The 21,632-nt window shown below is 39.2% G+C and overlaps 1 protein-coding gene and 1 long non-coding RNA gene across 2 annotated transcripts in view; one reads left to right on the top strand and one right to left on the bottom strand.

Annotated features, from left to right (window-relative positions):
- Positions 1-7,691: 7,691 nt before the first annotated feature.
- LOC138685490 (uncharacterized) lies at positions 7,692-8,691 on the bottom strand. Its single transcript, XR_011324765.1, has 3 exons — positions 8,494-8,691; positions 8,191-8,335; positions 7,692-8,099 (listed from the first exon to the last, which is right to left on the bottom strand). It is a non-coding gene; the product is annotated as an uncharacterized lncRNA (long non-coding RNA).
- Positions 8,692-8,838: 147 nt separating this feature from the next.
- Positions 8,839-21,632, top strand: part of AQR (aquarius intron-binding spliceosomal factor) — a 61,406-nt gene continuing 48,612 nt past the window's right edge. Inside the window, exons 1-10 of the mRNA XM_069784074.1 lie at positions 8,839-9,026; positions 9,907-9,963; positions 11,126-11,166; positions 12,184-12,219; positions 14,461-14,581; positions 15,898-16,038; positions 17,682-17,750; positions 18,473-18,573; positions 19,263-19,339; positions 21,177-21,241. Of these exons, the coding sequence (XP_069640175.1) occupies positions 8,943-9,026; positions 9,907-9,963; positions 11,126-11,166; positions 12,184-12,219; positions 14,461-14,581; positions 15,898-16,038; positions 17,682-17,750; positions 18,473-18,573; positions 19,263-19,339; positions 21,177-21,241 (792 nt within the window). The 5' untranslated portion in view covers positions 8,839-8,942. The remainder of the gene's footprint in view (positions 9,027-9,906; positions 9,964-11,125; positions 11,167-12,183; positions 12,220-14,460; positions 14,582-15,897; positions 16,039-17,681; positions 17,751-18,472; positions 18,574-19,262; positions 19,340-21,176; positions 21,242-21,632) is intronic.

The raw sequence follows: 21,632 nt of genomic DNA, 5'->3' as shown, positions 1-21,632 counted from the left end.
TCCTAGTGTTAACAATAACACCTAGTGTTGTTCATTAGAATGTTAGTAATTTTCCATAACACTTCAAGGCAAGTTCAAGCCATCAATCTTTGAAGCGTCTGGTGGCAGAGACATTGCCTGTGGTTTTGCTAGAATGAGCTGATGGCTAATAGTAATAATCTCATAATACTGAAGTTGTGCATTTTTTTTTTTTTTAAGACTACATGCAGAACAAAAGCATATTGTAAACAGGAAAACAGTGGGTCTTCCTGTATTAATACTGAGCTCCCCCCCCCCAAGGCAAACTTCTCAAACTGCGTGGATTCAGCTTTGAGGTAGTTCTATGTGGAATAAAAGGGTCAAATATTTTAAAACAAGCAGGAAAAGGTAGAAGGGTTTTTTTTTTTAAAGACAAAGTATGCAATACTAAATTCACTGGAACTGCAGTACTAACTGATTACATCGTCCATTTTCTATCTAGGAAATGTGGCTATGGATAACTTTAAAATGTTTATGATTTTGATTGCTGTGTGATCTTTGCAATGTTTGCAGAAAGTAAAAACTTGCAAAATATATATATATAAGTATTCCTATATATGTCTAGGGAAAAATTCAAAAAGGAATAACAGCCATCATAAACCACAGAAAAACTGTTTTAATCACTTTTGTAGCTCCTTCTCACTGAGTGTTTGGTTTCTTACTTGTCTGTGATCTCCTCTCACTATTATACCCAGAGCCAACAAGAAAAGTTAGTGAGGCAAATGGGAGATAGACACAAAAGAAACTTAACTGAAGTTAGTGAGACTTTAGGCTTCAAATTGAGAAGCTGGATCCAACATTTAGTTTTCCTGGCTGCCTTCTAGGATAAATGTAAAACTCAAAGTCATCTTGCAACAGCTCACTCGAGTAACACTTAGGTAAGTACAGTTGGATGACTCTTAAATCAATAAAGACTATGGATTCAGTCCTTCTAATGGCCCCTTGTAATAATGTTGAAAATGCCTAGATCTCCTAAATAACTAAAGGGGTCACAGTTCATATTCCTAGCACAAGGTTTTGTGGATTTTTAAAGTGCAACTTTTAACTTAATAGCCTAGTTTTATGGTCTGATGGCTATGGATGAGATGTGTCTGAGAGGCAGTTATCATAAGGAAAACTGAAATTACAGAAGTGACTTTTCTATGCTCTCATATGCCTTATTTTCTCCAGGTTGAGCAAATTAATTGTACTTCATATAATGACTAGTTCTGTCAAGCAGCTTTTAAACAGCATCTTTTTTAGCATTTTTTTGTGTTAAAAAAGTGAATCTTCAAAGTCCATGCAAGTGAAGGAGAAATCGGCCTTGTGGCAACAAAATCACTCACAAGTAGAATTGATCATTTCCTTGTTCAGGAACTGCCGTTCTAACATGAAAGTGTTGTTATGTCTGTCCTGAGTTATCACAAGTCTCTGAATGCTGTTTGACTTCTGTAGTCTGCCATTCCAGTTCCTGTCTGCTTCCGGGATATGCTAATAGGGGGCTTGATTCTGCTATACACCTGACATAGTTTGCATATGCAGCTGAAATTTTTCCTCTTCACTGGAATCCTTCCAGTGTCCCTGTTCCCAAATTGTATGAATCTGTGAAACCCTGTATGTCACTCAGGGAGAGTCATGGAGCTGGTTGTTGAACGTGTGCTGCTATAGCATGCAAAATGCTGCCTGAGGATGCGAGTCCATGAAGATGTGGGAATCTGACCGGCTATGACTGTGGCCTGTCATTCTCCACTGGAAGTGGTCTGGGTACATAGGGTAGTAAGAGCACGCAGGAATGGTGGCTATCCAGCTTTGCCTATGGCAGCTTCACTGGATGTGGCACTGGAATGTGCCTTGATGCCATAGTGAAGGAGGGAAATACTATTCCTAAGCTAAAGAAACCAGCTAGACATGGTGTCTCCCATTTGTACTGCTAATGCATTGCACTCAATTTCTATTGATATCAAGGAAAACACTTATCTTCCTGGTGTGCAAATTTGCATAATTGTATTTGTGCTTTTTTTTAAAAGAGTATAAATTTTAATGCTTAGTATGTGTTTGCAAAAGTAGCTTGCTGAGTTACAGAAACTCAGATGATTTCCTCAATTTCCCCTTTATTTTGATTCTGAGGATCCTGAAAATACAGCTGAGCAGAGAGATTCCTGTTAGTGACAATACAGTCCTACTAAACTGAGTAGAAATCTGCTAAGCCATCTAACACCCCAAGTGTATCAGTCAATTTGAGGATAATTTTTAAGATCAAAACGTTATGATTTTTTCATGATATTGAGAGCAACCTTGGATTGGTATCTTGGCAACCTTGTTTGCCGTAGTGCACTTAAACTTGTATTTTATACTCTGGGTCTTAATAATAGCAGGTACTTGGGTAGTCAGAATAGCTTCGTAAGAATTCCCTCAGGCATCGAATAGCGTGTCTGATGCTAGTGCAATTAGCAGAGGAAAAATGTCCATTTGCCAATAAGCTAAAGTGATTTGTTGTGTAATATTTTAGTTTATATCACAGTAGAAGGGGTTTTTCAATAAAAGAAATTATTAAAAGTTAATAAATTATTTTTTGGTATTACACCAGTGTGAACTTTTCTGTTTCCAGTAGGTATTCTGTTTTATTGCCATTTTATCCTCTTTTAAAATTCTGACGTACTAATGGAAATGTCTACCAAAAGCCTAGAAAATATGGAGAAAAACAAGGATGAAAGCTTTAGGAGACTGGAGCTAGCTGTCAGCATCTTAGAATTGTTCTCTCTTGATTTAAGTTTTATGCTGCACGTTAAGATATGCTTCAGTTTTGTCTGCAATCTGTTTGGGTTTTTTTCCTATATCATGAGAAAGTATATGTGATTGAGAATCTACTTTTACAATGATGCTGCAAATAGACTCAACTTTCCATATCATTTCTCATGCTAGCACTAGCAGAAAGGAAATTATTTTCCTTAGAATCTCATTTCAGTGATGAAGGCCTCATGTTCCTCTACTAAACAGATTTATCTCACGTTAATTTTTTTTTTCCCCACAGAAATTTTATCACATAACAGCCTCTCACAGGATTTCTAGCAAATATTTCTAGAGCTTTACTGGCTTTTGGCCTCTTATTTTTATACCACTGTTCTGCTCCGAACCCAGCTAAAAGTCTCTTAAGAGAAATAGAACAGCCCAGAGTCTGCTCTAACTTGAGGTGTTACCCAAATGTATGCCCAGCAACAGAAAGCCAAGAATGACATAAACTCTCGTATTTCCCCACCTCCTTCACTAGAGGCACTGCTTGCTATTCTGGGATATAAAAGCAGCTGGGTTGCTGAATTAACCATATTTTTCTCTAGTTGTGAGCTCAGAATTTCCATTGAAGTTACTGTAAGTTTTGCACAAAAATCAAGGGCAGTACATTGGCCAGAACGTGTGCTAAATAAATATTTATACACAAATCAGAATGCTACTGACGGCTTCTTTACACTTTTAAAATTCTAAATATTTTAAGAAGCATCTGTTACTAAACTGAGGCATCATTTCTGAAAGTACCCATATTTACTGAGTGGAAGTACACATATTTAATGAGATGAACACAGTGACAAACTCTTGGACTAGAAGAATGCACATAAATAAAAAGTAAAAGCAATGTGATGCGATTGAATTAAAACTGTAAAGAACAGGCTGAACATTTAGTTTATGTGAATATTACCTGCTATGAAGGATAAGCTATAACCAAAGGAATAACCCCTATCATTTTGCCTAAGCTTTTTATATGTTGAAAGAGTCTGCTGATCTTTTTTGAGCTTTTACAAATTTTATTTACCTGAAAGCAGGTTAAATCAATATGCTTCTCCTATCATATCAACAGGTAAGAGACAGAGGAGGTTTCTGGTCGTCGCTGAATAATGTGCATATTGTTCCATTTCTATGCCATTCACCCCCCATCCATTTCAAAAACTTATATAACTTTGCAAGTAATATTTCAAAATGCTGCATATTCATAGTCACTTCTTTGGTTAGAAGAAAAAGCTGTATGTGCAAGTTTGTACATATACATGATGAGACTTCAAATTCTCATGTTTGGAGCTTTCTGTTTCAGAGGGATGCCCCTCAAAAAAAACGTGTGTTTACATGTAAAAGTCAACAAGCCAGAGGTAAAAGCTGATTTTAAAGAGATGCAGTCTCCTAAGCTTTATGGCCTTGCTTCACAGAAAGCCTACCCAACATACTGCTAATGTCACTGGGGCTGGGATTCATCTGCCCTAAGTTAAGGTATCCAGTGTGCAATTAGGTACTTCCCCAAAGATAAGCTTATGCATTTAGTATAATGCAATTGTATTAGGCCAGGTAACAAACTCCTCTACGGCAGTTAGACGCACCCCAGATATCTAGACCTCCATCCCGAGAAGCATAGTTCTACTAAAAATTACCTGGACCACCTCAATATTTTTAAGTTGTGCACAGGGAAGGCACAGTTCAGCCATCTCCCTCTAGGACTTACGTGGTTTTGACTTTCTGCATACAGAACATTGCTGTCAGAACAATCGCAGTTCAGTTTTGAAAAAAAGTAATGTAGACTTCTCTTGGCCTCCGAGTTATGTACCACAAGGTCCAAGAAACTCTATGGGTATTCAACATACATAGAAAAGGGTAAAAACTACTGTTGTAAGCAGAAGTACAGCCATATTCAATGGTTTTGGAAGGAAGAAGACGCCCCTGCATCTCCAGCAAGAAGTAATGCAGGCCAAAGACTCAACAGCCTTTATCATGCGCTGGAGCTTTAGGCCTAGCTTGAAATTGTACTGGTGGACCAGCAGGAAAACAACCCCTGGGTGGGAGATCATGGAGCAGTATGACAGTGCTGCCAGTGAGCGGCTTTTCTGTTTCATCAGAGCAGTGTTAGCACGTGCTCAGCTATGAGGGAACAGAGCCCTCACCCTGGCAAGAAGGTTTCGATATCTTCAATTCTGTCTTATGTTAGGGGAACCTCACCTGCTGCTGCTCCCCTGGCGACTGGGAGTTCAGACAATAGTAGAGTTGTGATGGTAGCTGCCCCATCACTCCAGATCAAAGAGCCAGGAGTAATTGCTGCTGTTGTACTGCAGTGACCAGGCTGAGGCACATGGGGAACCATCTGTCCCTAGCACAATGCTTGCTTGGAGGAGAAGGAGGAGTCAGCCAATGCCTGCTCATAATTTTGAGGGAACCTGATGACTAGAGTGGGTAAGGAAATGTCACTTTGCACCCTGAGCGCAGTGCTGGTATTTGTTACCTGCTTTGGAACAAAGCTTTCCCACCAGTTTACGTAGGTGCAAGATGGTATCCATACTGAGTCTGCACCTCTCAGGGCAGTGTTTACTTAGGTCTAAGAAGCTGAAAGATAAAATATTCAAAGGGTAAATCTAATTTGTGTGAAACAGGACAAAGTGAAACAACTTTTATATTAGAAGTATGTAGCTGCTGAATCTGGTTTCACTGGTCATGTCTTACTGAAGACCCTTTACTGAAGACCCTAAAACAACAACAAACCTTAAGATCAACTAATATTAGAAATCCTTATAGATTAATTGTTTGGAGTTTTCATTGCTAGAAATTAATCATTTCTGTGACTCTAGGTAGAACGTAAAATAATCTAAAAGGTAGATGGGATGGAACATAGAATCAATCCCTGCTGATTATTACAAGATACTTTGTGACCCACTGATACTGTATTCGGAAGAGTATCATTGAGATAAAAGCAATGGCCAGGTTATTGATGACCTTGGCTTGTATAGGTTACAAAGAAGAGGAGAAAAGCCTATTTTTCCTGGCTACAATAATATAGGAGGGCAAGCATCCAAAACAAGAAGAGCTAATTAAGCAAGAAAACAGCACAGCATTGAATATAAATTGACCAGGACTGTATGCAGCCTAGAAATGAATAATAGTCTTGAAAACTGCATCTACTCAAATGTGTGACTTTTTAAATAATGCATGTCTTCATGAATGAATTAACAGATTTTTGAAGAGGAAGAACACTTGATTTTCTTGACGTGTTAAGTCAATGAGTACAGAAAGATGGAGAACTTCACAGACGGCTGTGGGGACGACAGGGTGCAGGGTTTTATTTCTCCCCTGACTACAAAGCAGTTTGGGGTGGAAAGAGACAGATGTGCCTGCACTCTGGGGGAAACTAAGCAGAGTGTTCAAAAGACCAGTCTTGATAGACAGTTGTGAGCTGGGGTGAGATTTGCAGAGGGGGACATAGGTACAACACCGGGCGTCACTATGGCTGGTCTCACCACAACTCCTCTTTAAAGGTTCAGCTACTCTTGAGGCTTGAAAACGAAGTATTTTGCCAAAATACTAATTTATACTTGTGCTATTCATTTGTAGTCTTACTGTCCCAGCACTCTGTAACTAAACAATACCCCTTATAGAGAAATACTTAATGCATTATTTATAGGGAGGAGATCTTTATCACTTTATTTGACATTGCCACTGAGGGATGTAATCACATTGCCTAATATTAGTCATCTAATATTAGTCTCTGATATCAGAAGCTCCTTCAGAAAATGAGTCAGAGCACTTAAATTGGTTCTGATTTGGCCTCTGGAAGGACCTCTGTTGCCACATGGACTGTAGTGAGGTTTAAGACAACTAACCTCCTCACTGGGACACCCAAATGCCAAAGGTTAGGTAAACACGGATTCCTCCTTGAGCTTTCACAGCTTTGATACCATATGGAAAGTTGTGGGTTTTGACACATGCCTGATGATCTCTCATAAGCAGAGGTCAGAAGGTTTAACATAGCCTTGCAAGGCTGCTCTAGAAAATTTACCGAGTCCAAAATCTTTTTGCCTGCCTACTCTTTGGCATGGTAATAATTCCAAAAAAAGTCACCTTGTGGGTAGCACTTGAGCATGTGATTAGAAAAGAAATTTAAGGTCACCAGTTACTGTCACCTCTGATCCCAAGAAGTCACCACTGCCTCTCCTAATTGTCCCATGGTCCATCTTAAACACAAGTCAAACTTTTGGCTCTCATCTGAAAGCCAATTTTAGAAGCTTTTCTATTTTCAGCCTATGTTTATAAGTAATGAACTTACATTCCTTTGTCCTTTTTTATCACTGATTTGTGTTCAATAGTTCCTTCCCTTCCTGCCGTTTATCCCTCTAGTCTACTTATGGATAGTAAAAGTACTCTCTTTTGTTTGCCAAACTGACAAGCTGTTCCATTTCTACTTGTTCTGATACATGCAAACGTAAGCTATGTAAGTTGATTCCTGAGGTAGCCAAACACAGAACAACCTAACTGTGGAAGGTAAGTTGGGAGAGGACGCTGTAGGCAGTATTATCAGCTAAGATGCAGCAACATACTAATATGGCTCAGCCAGCCACCTCAGAGATTAGGTAAATTTTACTTGTATTTTCTACACTTGCCCATGGATGCAAGTGCTAGCTGTTGTACCAAGTGATGGAGCAAGGGCAGAACCAAACGGGGTAGTTACATTTGCATAGATTTCAATAAGCCTAAGTCAGTCACGAAGCTGCAACCTCTAAGTTGACGAATTTAAATTGAAGCATCTTAATACGCTGATTTTTATCAAAATTTAAGTGTCAGAGGGGGGTACATTGGTTTAAGTGTATTTTAAGTGCTTTGCATTTGCATATTTTTCATCAAATTACAGATCTCTGAAAGTTTCAATCATTAGACAAGGCAATGCTCAATCCTTGTTATTTACAGAATTTGTTACTGGTACTTTTGTACCTTTGATTTTATTAGTTCTCATAGAGAAAACTTACATCTTCTGGATCTTTTAAAGCAAAGGCACGCAGCAGGCATATTTATTTGAATGCAACCATTGTCTGGTGCTATTCAAGGTACTGTCATTACTTTTTCCATTCCGATTGTACATTCTAATTCAACTTCAGAAAGAATATTTAGTTTAACCTCTGCTTGAAGAAATGGAATGGAGATCACCTTAATATCAAAACAAAGGAGGTCGTATTCAAACAGACTTCAATGGCATCCTCCTGGAAGTTTAAAGTACTCCTCCAGCGGCAGGTGCTGGATAATGAGCGCAGAAACAAAGCACCGCAACTTCTCTAGGGAGCCTGTTAATTTCCTCCTCAGTTAATCTGTTTACCAAACAGAGTAAGTTAATTGCAAACCACTCTAAATCATTACCAAACTGCTGACTTCTGTGAGCAGGTAGTTTTCCCCTCCTACCGTTGCCTTTCCTCTCCTCCACAGATTTCCTGAATCACAGGGATGTGTACCAGAGAGCACGCAGCCGTGCTGGGATCTCGGTGGCGTTTGTTTGATGTGAGTAAGGGCGGGTCTTTTCCACGTTAGATGGACAGCAACCTTTGCTCTAAGTGATAAATAAATAACACAACAGCAGGAGTCACCCTAAGTGGATTTACAGAGGGTTTGAAGGGTGACCAGAGACGAAACCTGGCGCGTTAACTGCCCCCGCCCGCTCCTCTCCTCTCCTCTCCTCTGACGGCCTGTCGCCCTTCACGGACTCACTGAACAGCTGGTGGCGCAGTTCCTCGCAAGGGCCGCCTGGCGCCGCTGGGGGCGGCCGGGCCGAGCGGGCCGCCCGCTACCGAGGCCGGCCCCCGGGGCGGCCCCTGACGGCGACCGCCACGACGCGGCCCAGGCCCACCTCACCGCCGCCGCCGGCGGGCCTGGGGACAGCCGGGGGAGCGCCGGGGCCGGGCCGGGGGACAGCCGGGGAGAGGCCGCCGCCGCCGCGCCGCGCCCGCCGGCGGCAGTGGCAGGGGAGGCGCGGCAGGTGGCGCGGCCGCCGCCCCTCCTCTGCCCGCGGCCGCTCTAGCGCTCCTCGCCCCGGAAGCCGTCGCCTCTCGGCTGCACCGTACCCGGAGGTTGATGCCGCTGGGCCTGGCCTGGGCTGAGAGCGGTGGCGGGAGAGCGGCGCGGCCCGGCCCGTGGCAGCGCCTTGGGCCGGCGTCACCATGGCGGCGCCGGCGTCCTCGGCCCCGCCGAAGAAGATCGTGGCGCCCACCGTGTCGCAGATCAACGCGGAGTACGTGACCCAGGTAGGGCCGGCCGGGGAGCGGCCCGCGGGGGTCTCCGGGCCGCCTCGGCCGCCGCCGGAGCGCGGTGCGGGCCAGGCCGTTCCGGCAGCGACGGCGCCCCGGCGTTTAGGGAGACTTTGCAGGGCGTGGGTGCTGGGGAGCGGGTCTGGTTTTGGGGTAAGGGAGGAGAGGTTTAACGCCCGTGTCACGTACGGAAGGGCGCGTCTCCCCAGGCCGGAGAGATGTACAAGAGCAGCACCGCAAAATAAATCAGCCTTGTTATATTAGCTGAAGAGTTGCCGGCAGTTTCTTGCGGCTGAACGTTTTAAGGGCTTTTATGCAAGCGTTCGGGTTTTTGTGCTGAAATGCTGCTTTCCTTCCTCTTCTACGGCATAAAGAAGGTTGAATAAAGTTGGTTGGGAAGCTCTTCCCACCTGGCAAGCTCAGGATTTTTGGTGAAGTGATGGCTTCGGCAAATAGCCTTACAACGTTAGAACTTTTATATATAGCCTCTAGTTCCTTGTGAAGTTCCTTAATGGGAGCATAGTCATTTGCAATCTGGGGTTTGCAGTCCCTGAAAGGTCATGGTGTATTTTTGAGGGATTTGCTAGAAGTAACTTAATAAAAAAATTGTTTATTATATAGCAGTCTGTGGAGCTGAAATTTTTACAGAGAATCGCACCTCTGTTGGACAAGATTTAGGCATTAAACCTTGAAGGGTTGAAAAGCATCGCTGTTGGAAGACATAATTTTGTTACCTGTAGTCACCGTAAGCTGAAATTAAGCACGATACTAGTGAAATAAAGTTTGGGGATGGGATGTGTTACAGAGTTGTTGTATCACTACAACTGAAAAGGTATACATTTAACCTTTATTTTTAAATTTTTTTTCCTCCATACAGTTAGCAAACAAATACTGGGCTCCACACGTGAAGAAAAAATTGTCTTTTGAGTCAAAGGTAAATACCTCTACGGGAATTGTGTTGGGGTGTAAAAGAATGAGGATCAACCTTTTTCTGATGTGCCCACTTCCAGTAGTGCTTATTTTATATAAGAGTATAGGAGACTGCTTAGAAGATCAACAGTTGCTTAACACACTATAATTTGTTATGTATTTGTAGTTTATAAATGTAGGTACTGCTATGAAGGTGCGCTGTAGCAGTGCAGTTCTTTTGTATGCTATTTGTTTGCTTTATTCTGGCGAAGAACTTATGAGAGTAAAAGATTTTTGAGCATCTCCTTTGAGGTTAAAAGACGTTTGAGGAGGGGCTACTCTTAAAAATCCAAGAAAGGTGAACTTCTTTCTAAAAGCTTTTTCAGAGAGTTTTGATCAGACAGCTTTAGTGCTGTTCTGGTGGATATGTGTATTTTGAATGTTTAAAATTCATCACGATGTGTTTGATTTTGTGTTGGTTTTCTGTCGCGCGGGGTTCTTGCATGTTAGGTCTCTTTCCCTTGTGGGTATTTGGCTAAATCTCCCTTTCCAGCCTCAGTTTACTCACTTTCTTTGTAGTATTTGTGTTAGTATTTGTCTGGGATTCTTAGAGCTAGGATGTACATAAGCAGCTGAATTGCATCTCTCTGTCACGTGATGTCAAAGTGTGCCTACTGCAACAGATAGTGCAGATTCTTTTAATTCCTGTTGGAAAAACGAGGTAAAAGTGTGTGGATTTGGTTAAATGTCAGTTAAAAGAAACAGTGACAACAGATGATTGAGTTAATGCAGACTTGCTTCTTGAAGACTGTTCTTTAAATTCAACAATAAGCCAAAGATTAACAATAAAAAAGTTTGCATATCTATTTGACTTTTATACGAAAAATCTTGGAGAGATGTAGGTTATTCTTCAAAATAACTTGAATGAAGGTCCTATCAATTCTCTGTCATCATGTGCTTTCCCCTAAGTTGATTCACTTTCATTGTGAGAATGTGTGTCTATGAAGCTTTCAGACTGTTCAGAGCTGAGGCATAATTGTTACTACGTTTTTAATCAAATGGCAGTAAGCAGAGAGTAACTAACTCAGAGTAAATTTGAGTGCGTAAGATGCCTTAATGCATTTTTAATCACTTTATGAAGTGTATAAAATTCTTAAACCATTTTTTGGAAATATTCTTTCCCATAGGTTATTGAAGATGTATATACAAAAGAAATTGTCAGGTCAAAGTAAGTACACTAGTCACTTTCACTTACAGACATGCATTCCAGCATTATCTGTATTGAAGTGGTTTCTAATGTTTCATAGAATATTTTAAAATGCATTTACATGTTGAAAGCAGATGAAAATGACTGGAGAGCATTTGAGTCATTTAATCATTGTGGCATTTCAAAGTCTGAATGTGGCAAAAAGAAAGTTCATGAGCTCATAATCCTTAAATGTGATGGTTAGACATAATATTGTTTGGCTTCTTGATCTGGCATTCTGTTGTGTTTTATGTTGTTTTTGTTGTGATGGTTATAGAAGCCTGGTCTCTGCTTTTGTCACTAAGGTATGTAAATTAAAAAAAATAGGTTGAGGAGTGTGCTGCCACTAGCTTTTTGCTCTTTTTCCCTAATTATTGTTACCAGGTTTATAAAGGGCAAGTCTTATTTCAGTGAATCATTAGATGGGGGAGACAAAGAATTCAAGATAAACTTCATTCTACAGCTGTGTGTACAGAAAAGAGTTGTAACCTTAGCTGTTTAGAGTTTTTCAGGGGAAGTTTGAGCTCTGGAGAGAATTCCCTTTATGATTCCTTTATGAAAGTAATCTAAGAATTGCCATACAGGATCAGAGTAAACTTCCATTTCCAGTCACTAAGAAGAGATACCATTATGAACTGATTAAATACATAGTTGTAGTTTTCCAGAAGACACTCTTGGCTTCTAGCCATTTTTGTCTTCAAGGCTATTGGAAATGGTGTCTTCATATTTAAAAGGTCTAGATGGATTTTTATTTTTAAATGTGAATTTGATTGCTTAATGAACCTGCATGAACTTTAGCTTCCACAGTGTTAGAGCAGTTGCTTCTGCATTCAAGTGGTTGCTCTGGCATGGAAATGAGAAGGCAGAAGTAATTTCTAGATGTTTCTACAGGTTTCATTATATAACAAAATAAGGGAAAATACAGCCATTTTCCATGGAGCTAAGATGTGTATGGGAGGCTTTCTTTCCTGTGTTAATTGATTACTTCTTCCTTTTTAGGTTTGCTATTAGAAAGATAATGCTTCTTGAATTCAGGTAAGCTAATTGGAGTGAAATTTTAGATTATTTTTTTCATAGGAACCCGTAAAGATAAGAAGCAAATACAAGACAGTAAGTCAGTTTGGAGGTAGTGTACTCATTTGTTCCTACTTACTAAAGCTTTGAATTGTGTACCTAGGCAAATTAAGTGAGGAGAGCTTAATTTAAGGAGGAAATAATTCCATAAGCATAAGTAACATATCAGAGTATCTTGGTTTATGATTCTGAATTTCTAGTGTAAGTGAAGCACCAAGGAAGAGCGTATGAATGAAATAGGTGAAAAACTTGAGTCTGTAATTTGGAATGTGTCATTAAGCCTTAAATCAGAACTCACCAAAGTCAGAGGAAGTTTTTGGAAGTCTCTTACTGTGAGGTTAAAAATTAATTGTGCTGCAGCAGCATCACTAACATTTTCTTCTCTTGAAAAGAAATGGAAATCTGTCCAGAAGATTGTTACAGCTACTTCAGACTTTCCTGGAAGAATTCATGAAGCATGTCTAAAATTATGTAAAATAAATATTTGCAATATTTACATATTTAAAAGCACAATATTTAGTGTTCTGTTTGGCTTTGTTTATCTCTGAAATCTTATGAGCAGACAGAATGAGATGGTTTTTGGTTGAGAGAGATTCTTCATTTCAGAAGGCTGAAATACATAAGTAGTACCACTAACTAGGAAAAGTAGGACAAACTTCCCTCTGTTCCCTGCTTCTTTATTAGAAAAGGTGGAAGAGAAAATATAAGCTATGGTTTGGGGTTTGATGCTAACAAACAGCATGCTGGTAGCACGACTTCTGGAATTCGTATGCCAGCAACCATGGAGTTACAGGTTTTTATTCTTTCTGTGAACATTCTTAATGTTACCAACCTGTAATGTAAATTTAATACGTTCTGGTCTATAGCCCCATCTACTGCCATTTGTCCTGTAAGCCATTTTCTCTTCTTACCCCCATTCCCCCAACCTGTCCGTCAAGCTCTCCTGTCTTCACACACATGAGATTTTCCTGTCTGTCATGCTTGCTCACATGTTTGTCATCACTTGATCAGTTGGGGGCATAATAGTATTTACTAAAACGTATTGAAGTTTATTGGAATTCCTGGGTGAAATGATGTATGGAGTTCAGTGGAGTTTTGGGGGGGTTTCCCCCTCCTGTTGGTAGATCCAAGCTCTTGGGAAGCACTATGTATTTCATCTTGTATATGTCTATGATGTTGTCTCAGCTCCATCTGAAGCTACGCATTCTGGCTGAGCTTCCAGAAAGTGTAAATCCCTGTCTGACCGTTACTGAGCCTTTTGCTCCTGGTTACATACAAGTTCTCACTGTGTTTTTTCACCACCATCTCTGGTACTTGTCTTATCTGAAACTATTGAAGTAGCTTACTGTAATACATCAGAAAAGTAAGAAAAGTAAAAAGTTCAGAAAAGTAAATAGGTAAAACTGAGTTGGCTCATGAGGGGCCAAATGAATGTTAGAGCAGGCCTCGAGATGAAGGAATGGATGAGCAGCTTGTTTAGGAAGAAACAAGACTTTCCACTTTCTGGTGGCAGTTGTTAAAATAGCACAAAGTGCACGTGCACTGGGAATGATGGATTTAGGGATTGCCTCCTCTGGAGTAATTCCTGCATAGCTTCAAGAGGAAGTTAAAGGAGGGAGACAGTTTGTCCAATTTGAAGAGTCTCTTCTATGAGAAATGTGCCATATTAATGAACAAGAAATTTTTAATTTATTAAAAATAAATTTATTAAAAAAAATTATTGCCTTTATGATTAGAAGCATAAAATCTCTCTAGATGATTCGTAATTTTTTACAAGAAAGGTTATTTAATAATACAAATACCGTTTTATGGTAGTTGTCTTTTGCATCTTATGCTAGGAAATGCTGCATGTGACATTCTTTAGACAAGTGAAGTGGGTTTTTTTTGTTCTTCTTTTGGAAAATCAACATGAATTCATGTTATGTCTTTGTATTGAGCTGTGGCTACTTGTTACACTTGAAAACCCTCTGGTGAATGTGTCTTCCTGATAAGAAACTCATCTGTCTCTTGTAGCAGTTACCAAGTCTAACAAGTTTTGCTGCAGTGACCTAGATGACAGGTAACGTCAGGAACTACTCACAAACTATAAAGATGGCTTTAAGGAGAAGGAGGAAAAAACCCCTGTGGATAACTGCTCTTTTGAATGAGTGACAGGTTGTGTGGGTGGCAGCAACTAATGAAATATTCTTTGTCTCTTCACAGCCAGTACCTTGAAAATTACCTGTGGATGAATTATTCTCCAGAGGTGTCCAGTAAGGCATATTTAATGTCAATCTGCTGTATGGTGAATGAGAAGTTCAGAGAGAATGTCCCTGCGTGGGAGGTAACCAATTTCAATTACAACTAGAATTGACTTTGATCCGCAAGTTGCAGCTTCTGCAGTGTGATCACTTATACTGACAGAAGGTAGCAAAGCTTGTAGTGTTAAAAGTAAATGGTACCTCAGCTGGAATGTCTCATGATGTTTTAAAGTGTGTGTTCTTTTTGGAGAAAGCAATGGACAGATGAAAGATCACCTGATTGCTTCGGTGCGTGAGTCCTTTGTTCTGCTGTGTGATGCCTTTACATCATCATCAGCATTTGTGTTTTTGGCACTTGACAAAAGTCAGGCATTTGCAGAGAAGTTCTTGCTCTGATATTGAAAGGAAAAAGGATTTCTATATCTGTGGATATAAGAAGGCACCACTGGAAGTCTAACATATTATCCAATAGTGTCTTGCTTAAAACCTGTGAATATGGTTTTGTAGCTTTCTTGCATGGAATTTTATACTAAGATAATCTCTTATTCTGCTTTTGTGTGTACTGGTTTTTGTAGTAATAGGTTTAGAAATGATTTAGTGTTTCTGCAAACAGTCCAGTTCTCACAGGCCATCTCAACAACATCAGCCTAGTAAGAAATTCTATGCAAGCTTTATTTCAGAAACACACTTACTCCAATAGTAGTGCCATTACTTCAGTGCTGGCAAAGCACAAAGGATTAATAACTTGCTCATATGATGTCTACATCTTTTTTTTTGTTTTGTTTTGTTTTTTTTTTGTTCTGGCATACGTACTAGATGCAAAATGACAGGTGCATGTTACTTTCCAGGCAGCTTAGTTAAATTTGTTATTTGGTACGTGGCTGCCCTTGTAAAGAAACGGTTTTATCTTGATGATTATTTGGTTTACCTTTTTCCTGCTGAGGTAGCTGAGTGAGAGTTCCACAACTGTAATTAAATCTCTGGTGGTTTTTACCTGCTCACTTCTTGCAGATCACTAAACAGCTGCCATAGTTTTGGCCAAGATCTACCAATTCTCTTCTAACCTGTGTCCTTTTACAGTAATTCTATGCAATCACCAGTTGAACATTCCCACAACACAATCCACTCCACTTGTGCTTCTTGTTCAGTTTGTCCTATGCATCATCTCTGTTGGGACTACTGCCTTCTGCGTAGTCTATGATGAGCATGCCCATAGTGTGAGGATCCCTGGTCAGGAGGATATCATTAGTCTGTTTTGCTTGTGCTGCCTGGTCAGAATAAATGAAAAAGAGAAAAACTAATCCTCCCTTTTATAGATTTAAATGGATTTAGAGAACTTAAGCTATGTTACATGAATGAAGATTGAAATGATTTCAAAATCAACTTCCTCTTTTCCTAGACATTCAAAAAAAAGCCAGAACACTTTCCCTTCTTTTTCAAATGCATACTGGAAGCATCGCTGGTTGAAAATGATAGTGAATATTCTCTGCACGAACAGACAGTCCTGCTGCTTTTCCTTGATCACTGCTTCAATAGTTTGGTATGTTAAAAGTAACTGTAATACTTCCAGTGTGTTTATGCTGTTCTGTGTTAATAGCAGTTTAGTTTGAGCAATTTCTTCTTATGAGACAGGTGAAGCAAAACTCCCATTTAAGGAAGACGACCGTATCGGAGGGCTTTTACCCCTCTTTTTGAGTCTTACTTTATCTCTCTCGTCACGTTTGCTTTTCTCTGACACAAGGTCATAGAAGAGACTTGAAATTGGAGGATTGGCACTTAGTGCAATTTAAAGGCATGTATTCAGACTTATATTTAAAATGGTGCTTAAAAAAATAGGTATTTGTATTTGAAAAGGTGCTTTACACTTAAAAGCAGGTTACTTACTACTGTACTCTTTGTAGTTTGGCTGTGAAATTGCACAAAGTTATTTCCATTAACTGTTGAGAAAGACAGTAATTTTTTTCACTTTTGAAAGCAGGTTTGGATAATATTTCTATCTGCACTTCTCCCAAGTTAGTTTTAAGAAAGCATTGGACCAAGTTGCGTTCTCAATCTATAGTAAAAACACAGTTATAGATCCTAAGTAGCAAGTGTGGAGAATAATTTACAGTTATCTGTTATATGAAACAGTACTCTATTAACCTTTCTTGCTACTGGGCTTTTTCTTTACTTACATTGCACACAGGATATATCAGTCAAAATCAGGGTCTGCCCAAATAAAGAACAAAATCATGTTTTGCAGACAAAACAGTTTAGAAAGTGTATTATTTGATTTTGGAATTAGGAACAATTATGGGAGCCAGTAATCATCCTGAACCTTACATGTATAGTTTATTGAGGTAGTACTTTTCTGTAGTGGCCAAGGTACAATGGATCTTCACTTTAAAGGAGGGTTTGATAGTGACTGTATGGAATCCTGTTTGCAGAGCATGTTTCTCATATAACATGATATGGAAGCAAGTTAAAAAGTCCTTGTAAAAGCATACTGCTATTAGAAGCTGCCCTTCTTTGCGAAATGCAGAACAGGATAGTCACAGTAGTGTTTTAAGTAAGGAGCCCTGATGTGTGAAGTTTCAGAATGCTGAGAATGGAGTATTTGTCTATGAAGACATATTTAAGATGTTAATGGAAGTTTTTCAGTAGTTTAAGAAAACTTTGTGGATCCAGATCACAGGCAGAATTGGAGAGAGAACATTTGAAACAACAGTTGAAGTTACATGAATTATAGAGAAAATCAGTTATTTCAGGTAATGGGAAGAGCGTAGATGAAGTGGGAGAAACTTGATAAATTAAGGGCTTCAGGAGAGAAAGAATAGAGTAAAAAAAAACCTAGAGAAAGCACAGTAAGAAAGCTCAGTTCAAGAACAAGAAATGACTGAAGAAGGAACATCGGTTCTCATCAGCTTCTATGCTAAAAATACTTACATGGGTGGGGCCCCTGCTGAAGTATTAAGAACTGACAGAATCCATGAAAAGAACCTCAAATGTGGAAGTTGTCAACAGTTTTAAGTGTTACTGGGTAGGGCTGTTGCGCAGTTTCCTGTTAGGAAATTGTGAAGTCTAATACAACAACATATATATTTTTCTCAGATGGTAATGTACCTTGATGTATTTTGTAAGACAGGCATGTCGGAAAACGTAAGAATTTTAAAAAAACATTTTTTGTCTGTAACTTTCTAACAGGAAGTGGATTTGATCAGAGGTCAGGTGCAGCAGCTCATTTCCTTACCAATGTGGATGGCTCTACAACCTGTAAGCATAACACTGTAAACTGGCGAAGCAATCTTCTAAGCATTATCCAAGTCTGTAAAGTGAATTTTTATGGAATACTGTTATGGAAGTCTAGTATTTAAAGCTGCGCGCATTGCTATGGAATTAGATTTTTGTGTGCTTGGTAAAATTCTCTTTCTTGATTTCCCTGTAATTGTAATTATTAATTATATAATTTTTCATAAAATTAAGCTTTGCTGCTTATAGCTTCTTCAAGCTATAATTTGTAGACAACACCATGAGATCACAGGGACTAGGGAATGGAGTTGACATTAGGACGAGAGGAAATGGCCTCAAGTTGTGGCAGGGGAGGTTTAGATTGGATATTAGGAGAAATTTCTTTACTGAAAGAGTTGTCAGGTATTGGAACAGGCTGCCCAGGGAAGTGCTTGAGTCACCATCCCTGGAGGTATTCAAAAAGACAAGGCACTTCAGGACATGGTTTAGTGGTCATGGTTGATGGTTGAACTCGATGATCTTAAAGGTCTTTTCCAACCTAAACGATTCTATGATCTAGCCATGTCTAGACTCTCTCTAGCAGTATTACATTCTCGTTTTACAGTGATACTTATTGAGATTGGTCTGAGACAGCTATTTATTTCAGTTTTCTATATATCTTTTCTTTTTTAATAAGACTGGATTGTATTTTTATCTCTCGTGGAAAAAAGGATTCTTGGTGACTGAATAACACTTTAACATTTCAGAAACGACTGGAACAAGAGCTGAAAAAGACACCAAAGCTAAGAAAATTCTGGAATCTAATTAAGAAAAATGATGAGAAAATGGATGAGGAGACAAGAATGCGGTATGTTTACAGAAATTTTTTCCTGTTAAATCCAAAGCCTTTAATGCATTCATCGTGTTTCAGCTAAAATAACTTGTTTCAATAAAAAAATGTGTTTTTTTTAAAAAAACCCTGTGAATATGGCAAATAAGGATTGATCATATGTGGTCTCCTGGAAACTATTTTGTTTTCCAGCAGTCTTTATGCAAAATACTCTTACAGAACTTAATATTTTATTTGATCAATGAATTTGTGATACCAAATCTTAGAGCTGTAGGGTGAAAGTCATAAGACAATATTCATGTAGTTACTCGTATTTTTTCATGACCTTTTAACAAATGTTTAGCTCTTAAGCAAATAGGTTAGGCAAGTATTTGAATAAATTTATGTCTATCTCGCCAAAGTTAAATGTTCCAATACTTTTGTGTTGCAATGTGGTAAGGTGTAGGTGGTGACATACTTCTCCTCTTTGACTCAGTAGAAGCATGAGTTGTTAATCAGTTCTGTGCCTAAAAGTGTAGATTCTGCTAATCTGTCTGCCTAAGTGCAGAGAGAAAAGTTATCTTCTAAATAGTTTAGGTATGTTTCAAAGCAACCTGCTACCATTATGTAAATGTTAAAGCAGCTAACTTCGTATTAGTAAAAGATATGATGTACTTCCAGTCTGCCTTTAAGGAATATTAATGCTTTTGTCATATGTCTGATTTTAGAGCATATCGGGAGAGAAGATTTCTTTCACAGCTCATTCAGAAATTCATTTCTGTGCTAAAATCAATACCAGTCTCAGGTAACTGTGGTTCTTAACGTTACTTTGTTATCTGGTAATCTGTTTTAAATTCTTTTCTGTTCCTGAAGCAACTGCTGCTTAGAATACCAACTTGAGGTTGGAGACCTTATCTGGATGGGGTTTTAGTGAAATACGTGCCCGTCTGCACGGATTTTGTGTCAAAATTAGTATTCGGATCTGTATGTGCTTTAAAAATGAAATAGCAGAAAGCTACTTTAAGCCTCTTCTTCTTCTGTTCAGTATGGACTTAATAAAAAAAAATATTTCTGGGTACTGATATTCTTTATTGTGTGCTTACAGCCTTCTTACAGCATTAAAGCATTTCATACATACTTAGGTGCCTTGTTAAACAGGTGGTATAAATGCATATCATAAGGCTCTGTTCTGTCAGTACTGTTGATTTACGGTAAGAACAAAAGCCTAAGTGAAGTGAAATTCTGTAAGATTTGACTGCTCTTGATTTATAAGTCATTATGACAAGCAAAATTATATGCTTGCCTGATTTAGAAAGGAAAAGTGTTTGTACAGGAAGGTGTTAGCCTTTTGACAGAAAAGGCTTATTAGGCTCTAAGCACAGCACAATTTGGGTGAAATTGCTTCCCGGAGTTCTGCTTTTGCTCTTAAACTCTTAGCAAACTTCAGCTCTTAACTGATTTGGAAGGGGAAATTCTGTGTATTGTGGCTTCCTCAGAAAGGATACCTATTCCCTCTGTTTTCCCAATTATGCAAGACCTGTTTTAGGAACGTTTACATTAACTGTTCATTGGAGGCTTTAGGAAATAAATATTCATTAAAGCAGACAGTGTTATGTTTTGACATGATTCTAAAGGCTCCTTAGTAGTCACCACTGACTACCTTTGAATATTGTCAATGCCTTTTGCACACACCTTGACTGCAGCTTTTAAATAGGTATTTTTGAGTACACAGTGTTAAAAGTTCTTAAGAAGCTTAGCGGGCCATTGGTATCTTGTGGAAGTGTGCGTTTTTGTATGTTGTGTTCGTTGGGTTTTTTTCAGAGTGGATAAAAACACTCCTGAAACTCTGGTTCCATTACTTTCTTATATCCAAAAATTTTCTGATTTGCAATGAAAGAAATGATTGTTTCAGAAAGAGAAGAATGTGCTAGTGTCTTGCTTTCAGCTGGGATAGTTAATTGTCTTCCTAGTAGCTGGTAAGGTGCTATGTTTTGGGTTCAGTATGCGAAGAATGTTGATAACACTGATGTTTTCAGTTGTTGCTAAGTAGTGTTTAGACTAAGTCAAGGATTTTTCAGCTTCTCAAGCCCAGCCAGTGAGAAAGCTGGAGGGGTACAAGAAGTTGGCACAGGACAGAGCCAGGGCAGCTGACCCAAACTGGCCAACGGGGTATTCCATACCATGTGATGTCATGTCTAGTATATAAACTGGGGGGAGTGGGGGCAAGGGGATCGCCGCTCGGGGACCAACTGGGTGTCGATCGGTGGGTGGTGAGCAATTGCACTGTGCATCATTTGTACATTCCAATCCTTTTATTGCTGTTGTCATTTTATTAGTGTTATCATTATCATTATTAGTTTCTTCTTTTCTGTTCTATTAAACCATTCGTATCTCAACCCATGAGTTTTACTTCTTTTCCTGATATTTTTTTTCCCCCATCCCACTGGTTGAGGGGGGGAGTGAGCGGCTGCGTGGTGCTTAGTTTCTGGCTGGGGTTAAACCACGACAGCTAGTTAGCTTTTAACAAGAGTAAAAAATTAATACTGGTATATTAGTAGCATTTATTACATTTTTAAAGAATAGTTCAAATACAAATATATTGTGGTGTGGATCAATTGCAAAAAAATTTTTTTTCTATCTAGGTCCTATTTCTATGGACAAAGTTCATTATTGTGAGAGATTCATTGAACTCATGCTAGATCTTGAGGTAAGTTATTGTTTCAACCTGTTTCCAGGTGTACTGTTCTAGGTTTTAAATGCGTAAAGTCATTATTACAGCCTTGTTCCAATTAGCAGGTGGTTATGTCACAGTTGTGTATATGGTTGCTTAATAGTGATTTTCCATCTGTAAATAGGAGGTTGTAGCAGTGCATCCACATTGGGAACTGACTAGTAATGTTTATAAACCAGATGAACTGTTAGAGAAAGCTAGGATCCTAAATTGCTTAGTGAAGAAGACTTTGTTAATTGGAGCAGTGGCAATTGATGAAAATGTGTGACGCTTTAATCTGCTAGGAATAACCCAGAAGTGTTCTTTCCAGTGCATAATAGGTCACTTGAAGTATCTTTTGTGTTGTAGGGTATAATCCCAGAAAGCA

The sequence above is a fragment of the Haliaeetus albicilla genome, chromosome 5 (genome assembly GCF_947461875.1).
Source record: "Haliaeetus albicilla chromosome 5, bHalAlb1.1, whole genome shotgun sequence".
Classification (NCBI taxonomy): Eukaryota; Metazoa; Chordata; class Aves; order Accipitriformes; family Accipitridae; genus Haliaeetus; species Haliaeetus albicilla.
This window is presented reverse-complemented; position numbering and strand designations above follow the sequence as displayed.